We start from the raw sequence: 6,629 nt of genomic DNA, 5'->3' as shown, positions 1-6,629 counted from the left end.
AACACAAGCAAAACCAACACTATCACCCGAACCAAAATAACTAGCATCACAATTAATCTTAAAAGTACCAATGGATGGGGGATTCCAAAAACCATTTAGAGTAGAGGGAAGGGACATACGTTGTAATTCAAAAATATTTCTAAGCTCCTTTTCTGAAGTTAATGCCAGACAAATAACTTTTTCCGGAGGTCAAGTTTCATGAGGATTAAAGATGTCGTTATTCCTTTCTCGCCATATCCACCAAAGTCCCGAAAAGAACTTGAACGGATGCTCTCTGCTATGATACAAGAACCAGTTCTTCAAATCCAAAGGATGACAAGGAATATCCAACCTTTGTCAGACAGACACAACCAAGCCAAAAATTTATGCTTCTTTGGAATAAGCTGACGCCAAAGCCAAAGCCAATTCTCCCTCTCCTCCCAACCAAACAGCTGCTTACACAACCACAAGTAACTATTGCGTGAGTCATAGACTTTGGTAGCAGACCCACTCCAATACCAACCCACCTCCGGACCTGCTTGTTAAGAGAGAATATTATCTTTCAGATTTTGAGATAAAAGAGAATAAAGAGTATCATAGTAAAATTATTCTTATTCTAATCTGTAGTGGTAAGAAGTAGATTAGGTATTACGTTGATTCCATCAAAATCAAAAGCGTCTGAATCGGATTTTCCCTTCATTTTCCGCTTCCTTTCCCTTTAATTCTTTTCTTTAACCCTTCACACACTCTCTCTCTTTCTCTCTCTTCAGTTTTAGGGTTCTTCACCAGAGTCTTCTCCATCACATTGTGGAGCTAACCATGGAAAACTTCACCTTGTCTTGGTCTTCTTCTTCATCTTCAACTTCTCCTCCTTCATCATCGCACATTGCAGGTGCAGCTTTCGACGACTATTCCGAGGACTTCTGCAGCATTTGTTTGGAGCCATTTGGCATCAATGACCCATCTACTGTATGATCCACCACTCTTGTCTGTTTTCCTGATTTGCATTTGGGTTTCTGAAAAAGTTTCCAACTTTGATAACTGATGGCCTCCCCATTTGCTTGTTGCTTCTGTCTCCTGTTGAGCGTGAATTGTTTGAAGGTTTCATTTTTGGCTTGAGGATTTCATGTTTGTGTGTGTCTGATGAGTTCCTAACCTTTTGGATATTGATGTGCTTTCGAACTTGATATGTATTCACCTCAGTTGATGGGTTCAAACTTTGAGTCTTATTGCTTTGACTCAACATGGTTGGTAATTTACTCTTTTTTTTCTAAGTAAATAAAATAATTTGCATTTTGGAGATCTGTTTTTGTTTGAGGACTTTCTATACTTCAGCATTATAAGGAATGATACATTGAATCATTCAAGCAACCGGAACTAAAATCATATAACTTTTTAATCTCAAAGGGTATTTGAGGATTGGGATTGCTGAATACTAATCATTTCTTCATCGATGAGATTTCTATCTATTTGGATGTGTTTAATTATGCTTTGTGTGGATGAGTTGCAACCTTAGGTAATCATAAGGGAAATTGGCTAGCGTTGATCTTAACGTCTAAACTTAAATGTTTAACAGAATATTGAATTTTCCTTTTCATTTCCAGATCACCTCTTGCAAACACGAATATCATCTGCACTGTATTCTTGAATGGTAAGGCCACTTGGTGTCAATTTGATCCCGTGGGATCATTTAGGAGAGTTGATTCTATCTTTTTACAAAATGGATGATGGTATGGGTTATTATTGGTAGCTTCTGATGTAATTCCTGTTTTCTTCAGGTCAGAGAGAAGCAGAGAATGTCCAATATGTTTGCAGCTGCTTTCTTTCATTGATCCTTCTAGGTAATGTTTTTCCTCTTCCAACACTGTCACTATCTCCTTCTTCCTCAATACATGTCATTTTTAGTTAGTAATTTTCATCAAATACCTTTGTTTTTGTAGCCAAGAGCTTCTAGCTGCAGTGGAGGCTGAAAAATGTTCAAGGTCAAGAAACATATATCCATCTTCATTAACTAGTTCCCATATTCCCCATGAGCAGCTCAATTATGACTATGTAAGTGAGACTTGTCCAAGAACCGATAGTGTTAATGGACTGTTTGCTGTTTCATTTTTTCCCACTTTTTACCCGTGTTGCCTTGATAGAAGTTACATTTCATTGATGTGATGATATCCATGCTTAGAAAATTATTTTGTTGCAGGGCGATTCTTACTCAGATGAGTCTGATATTGATGATCAAATTATGCAACACCTAGTTGCTGCTTCAAGCAGATCTCGTTTTCTCCATAGACGGGAAAGGCAAAGATCTTCTAGTGCAGGTCCATCAGAGGTGTTTGTTTCCAATCCTCCTGTGCATGTGCCTGCTGTGCGACCAATACTCACCATTTCACCCACCGGCAGTAGTTCACCAACTTCTGGTGTACCGTCTACTGTTCACATTCAACCTCCAACATCTGCTTTTCCCCCAGTTGTTGGTGAAGTTGCAGGAATTACTACTGCTGAGAATGATGTTCCTTTCAAACCCAGGTACCTGTAGAGTTGTGGCATCTTTTATTTATTGGAAGCTTTTTCCTAGAGTTTTCACTTAACTGATTTTAGTGTGTTTACTACTTTGTGGGTCATGTTCAGAGTTCTGTATACCCAGTCACCATCCGAGAGTGGAAGGAGACTAAATACCCCTGAGATGTTCTCTATCCCTGAGTCCTTCAGATCCAAATTTTCTGCTGCTTCAGCCAGGTAAACCCTTTCCCCAAGTGGATTTGAGTGCCCCCAAGCTATTACGATATAGTCCTAATATGTCTGAAATATTCCCCCAGGTATAAGGAATCAATAACCAAAAGTACTCGTGGCCTTAAAGAGAAGTTAATTGCTCATAATGCCTCAGTAAAAGAGCTGAGTAAAGGTGTTCAGCGTGAGATGAATGCAGGAATTGCTGGTGTTGCACGGATGATTGAACGCCTTGATCTTTCCTCAAAGCGATCTAATTTTCCTCCCACTCCTGTTGGCACTGGGGGAAGTTCGGGATCCCCTGTAAAAGGAAAGTCAGTCGATGAGGATGACATTGACACTGGGCGTTCTCCTAGCATATACACTGAAAATGTGGTTCAGAATGTTAGCTCAGATGCTCCTTCAGTACCTGGCATGGTTGTTGGTCGAGTGGTTGCTGGTCGGGTGGAAATTCATCATTGTGTTCAGGTTATTCCACCTGTCAAACCTCCTTATTTATGCTTCCCAAGTTAGTTGATTAAAAGTAGTTAACTGTTGCCTAGATTCAATTTTATGAGGTTTTAGTAACCACAGGATAAAAGAATAATAAACCTTGATAAGCTTCACGTTTATTGTTGCCTTGAAAAAAAAAAAGAACAGGGCGACAAGCCGACAACGGCATTTTTTAAATAATGAATGCAATGTATTTGCTTGAGAAGTGGCCTAATGCTTTGAATGTGTTTACTCTATTCAGAGTGGAAAAGATGCTGCTGTGAGGACATAGCAACCTGATTCGCTTGTCCAATGGAGAAGTGCAAGAGACGTGTTTGATGCCAATGTACCTTTTGGTCTGCGTCCTGCATTGTTATCAAAAATCAATGTTCTAGTGACTCAAAAGAAACCTTGCAAAAATTGTATGTTATGTAAGATCAGTTTATAGATCCAGCGGAAGATTGTAACATGAATTCATTGAATTGACCCTTTTGGTACTTGGGTTTATTTCAGTGAAATAATTTGGCGGTTCTCTAATCTGCAGATTATTCCTATTCTCACTGGACAAAGCCCTTGCACATTATGTGTCACCCATCACATGATATGTTCTGTTTCTGTTGCAAATGAGCTTAGACTTCCGATTTTATTTCTCCCTACTTGGTAAAAACAAGGTTTTGTTGTTGTTTTTGTACTAAATGCAGTGTTTGAATTATCCCTCTATGTCAAATATTATACTATATTTAACATGAGGATTAACGAAAATACTAAATTCTTAATTTAACCATAAAAATCAAAGCCTTGGTCAATTTTTCTCGAAAGAGTAATCTATCAATTCCTGTTGTGTTCATGGACCAAGTGCCTGGAGAAGCCTGGATAGTGTCTAGGAATATCATCGCATCACATAAAAATGATATATGAATTTAACTTTTATTTTAAAAGAATTAAGATGATAATTAAGAAGATAATGAGAGTACTCAACACATACATTAGATACGAGAAAAATCTTTGCATGTGTAACACAGCATGCATCTTAGAAAAGGGGATCACTAGATTAGTGTGAAGTGACAGCTAAAAAGCTAGTCAATAATCAAAACTAAAAAACAAGCGAACTCCCAGTTCAATCAACTAGAAGCACAAAGGTGCATTTTTATTGAGAACTCGTTACATTACATAACTATCCAAATAAACATGATCTTCAAATCTGTCCCAAAATGGTGTCTGCGCCAGAAACCTTGACATCGGATGGAGCTTCTTCAACATTAAGAGCCTTCACTTTTCCATCTACCACGTATGCTGACCACCTAAACACAAACCAAAGCTACAATTTTCAGATATTGAAATCAATAATAGAGATATCATAGATATGTCTGTTGTGTAGAAACCAAATGCTCTCGGGGAGTATCCATCCAACCAATTTAACAAGCTCTTGCCAACATCAAAACCAAACAAATTCTCATGTGAACAAGTTCAATCTTAGTTCAAGGAGGATGCACATAACATACCTCTTGGATCGAGTTCCAAGCAAAGCACTAGAGAGATCAGTAACTAAATCCAAGCTTTTGTGGAAGCTCCCATCGAAGTCTCCATAAAACTCAATCTGGACAGTTGAATTTTAAACCAAAATATGGATCACTCATAAGCAATGCCAAAAATAACAAGGATATGTAAAATGTAGAATACTGTAAAGAGTATATGGAAGTTTGCTGGTTTGTTACAAGATGTTAACGAGCATCAGTTAGGACGTTATCGTAGTTCGTTGCCATTTTCTTACCATATAGCTTATATTTTAGTCCAATTTTAATAACCTTTTCACATTCTCCATTTTCAATCTGTTCTCTCTGAGTAAAAACTCATCAACAATGCAGATGCGGATGATCTCTAAGGCAAGATAGGGAGGACTTACAGCATTATTGGCTTGAAGCTTCTCTGCCCAAGCATTCAAAGTATATGGATCATTAACAGCCACACAAATAACAGAATCAATCCCCTTGGCCTTAAACTTATCAATATTTTCCTTGTACCCAGGAACATGTTTGTTTGAACAAACACCTGTGTATGCACCCTGAGACAGATAGCAGCCAAAACATCAATAACACTATCTTGAATCAAACACAAAGCAAAAGAACCACATTAATTTCAAAATTACATTAAACTTATTAAAAAAAAAAAAATTTGCCAATTTAACTTACTGGGAGCCCGAAGATGACAACTTTCTTATCCTGCAACATCAAGAAACGCAAATTTGTCAATTAACCAAAAAAACAAGATTAAAATACTCAAATTAGTCCTTCAAAACCCTAACATTGAAATAAATATTACCCTTAAATCAATAATGACATTAAGGACCAGATTAGACGTTTGAAAATGGAGGAAAACAGCAAAATGAAAGTTAGAATTTTCGACCTTGAAGATGTGATTGAGAGGAGTGGTGGAGAATTTGGAAGAGACACCTTCGTCCCAGGTGCGAGCTTTCTGGAGAGAAACGTTCGGTGCGGCGGAGACTATGTCTGTCCCCAACGCAACCTTGGCGTACGACCTCATCCAAATAGCCGCCGCAGCAGAAACTGATTTCATCGCTGAAGAAGAAGAAGCAGCAGCTGCTCGCTTTGCCACAACCCACGCCATTGCTACGTTCGACTTTCTCAAAACGACGTCGTTTATAACGGTTGGTTGCCGTTTCAGCCTCAGTTTCGATCGCACTCGATTCGAGCCTTGACGATTCGGGAAGGAGGATACACGTGGAAAATTCTTTCTGTTATGTTTTATTGGGCCGGGCTTTCTCGCATCATTATTTCTTTAATGGGCTTATCATATATGGGCCTCTATTGGGCTACACTGTTTTGCGTTGTGCCCCAGATCAAATACCCAATTCCATGACCAAAAACTTATCCAATGTCTATAAAAAAAACCTCCACATACACATTTCCAAATTCCAACTATATATTTCTCAACAATTTTTTCTTTAAATGCTATATATTTGTCAGTAGAACTATGCTATATATAAGCTGTATTCAGTTTTCGAGATAGAACACAATATATTTATATAAAGAAGAAAAAAATATGTTCCATAGAAAATACGTTAAATTTGTATCACGTTTATTTTAGATTGAAACATTTTTTTTATTTCTTTATCTTTATATTTGTGTTTTTGTTTTTATCTAGCATCATATAGAACCTTATTAAGAAAGAAAGAAAAAAGATGCTAGGAGAAACAAACAAACATTCAATGCTATACGCTCTCAAATTATAATTAATCTGTTTTTATGTTAAATCAGAAAGGTTATCCTCAAGTCAACGGGACCAATTACACCATTTAATCACTACTTTTGTTTTGGTTGATCTACCAACTTTCCAACCTACAACAACCTAAATTGAGTCGATGACTTTTAATTTATTAGTATTTTTATTTGTAATAATATTACGGAAATATATATCTTTTAAAAATATATTGGTTT

General features: G+C 37.3%; 2 protein-coding genes across 2 annotated transcripts; one reads left to right on the top strand and one right to left on the bottom strand.

The window, feature by feature from the left end:
* LOC107638605 (E3 ubiquitin-protein ligase RHF1A) lies at window positions 629-3,793 on the top strand. The gene is made up of 8 exons (XM_016341946.2): window positions 629-948; window positions 1,584-1,630; window positions 1,758-1,820; window positions 1,920-2,031; window positions 2,177-2,502; window positions 2,605-2,712; window positions 2,793-3,171; window positions 3,437-3,793. The coding sequence occupies exons 1-8, from the start codon at window positions 799-801 to the stop codon at window positions 3,464-3,466; spliced, it is 1,215 nt and encodes a 404-aa protein (XP_016197432.1). The 5' UTR covers window positions 629-798; the 3' UTR covers window positions 3,467-3,793.
* On the bottom strand, window positions 4,090-5,921 carry LOC107638604 (peroxiredoxin-2F, mitochondrial). Its single transcript, XM_016341945.2, has 5 exons — window positions 5,578-5,921; window positions 5,364-5,393; window positions 5,078-5,236; window positions 4,677-4,771; window positions 4,090-4,475 (listed from the first exon to the last, which is right to left on the bottom strand). The coding sequence occupies exons 1-5, from the start codon at window positions 5,797-5,799 to the stop codon at window positions 4,370-4,372; spliced, it is 612 nt and encodes a 203-aa protein (XP_016197431.1). The 5' UTR covers window positions 5,800-5,921; the 3' UTR covers window positions 4,090-4,369.

Source organism: Arachis ipaensis, chromosome B04 (genome assembly GCF_000816755.2).
Source record: "Arachis ipaensis cultivar K30076 chromosome B04, Araip1.1, whole genome shotgun sequence".
Taxonomy (NCBI): domain Eukaryota; kingdom Viridiplantae; phylum Streptophyta; class Magnoliopsida; order Fabales; family Fabaceae; genus Arachis; species Arachis ipaensis.
Note: the sequence above shows the minus strand (reverse complement) of the source record. Positions and strands in the feature narration are given on the sequence as shown.

Coding starts and splice junctions, on each gene's coding strand:
- LOC107638605 (XM_016341946.2), top strand. CDS start 799: ATGGAAAACTTCACCTTGTCTTGGTCTTCTTCTTCATCTTCAACTTCT. Junction 949..1,583: donor GCATCAATGACCCATCTACT/GTATGATCCACC, acceptor TTTCATTTCCAG/ATCACCTCTTGCAAACACGA. Junction 2,503..2,604: donor GATGTTCCTTTCAAACCCAG/GTACCTGTAGAG, acceptor GGTCATGTTCAG/AGTTCTGTATACCCAGTCAC.
- LOC107638604 (XM_016341945.2), bottom strand. CDS start 5,799: ATGGCGTGGGTTGTGGCAAAGCGAGCAGCTGCTGCTTCTTCTTCTTCA. Junction 5,237..5,363: donor TTGTCATCTTCGGGCTCCCA/GTAAGTTAAATT, acceptor TATCTGTCTCAG/GGTGCATACACAGGTGTTTG. Junction 4,772..5,077: donor AGCTTCAAGCCAATAATGCT/GTAAGTCCTCCC, acceptor TCAACTGTCCAG/ATTGAGTTTTATGGAGACTT.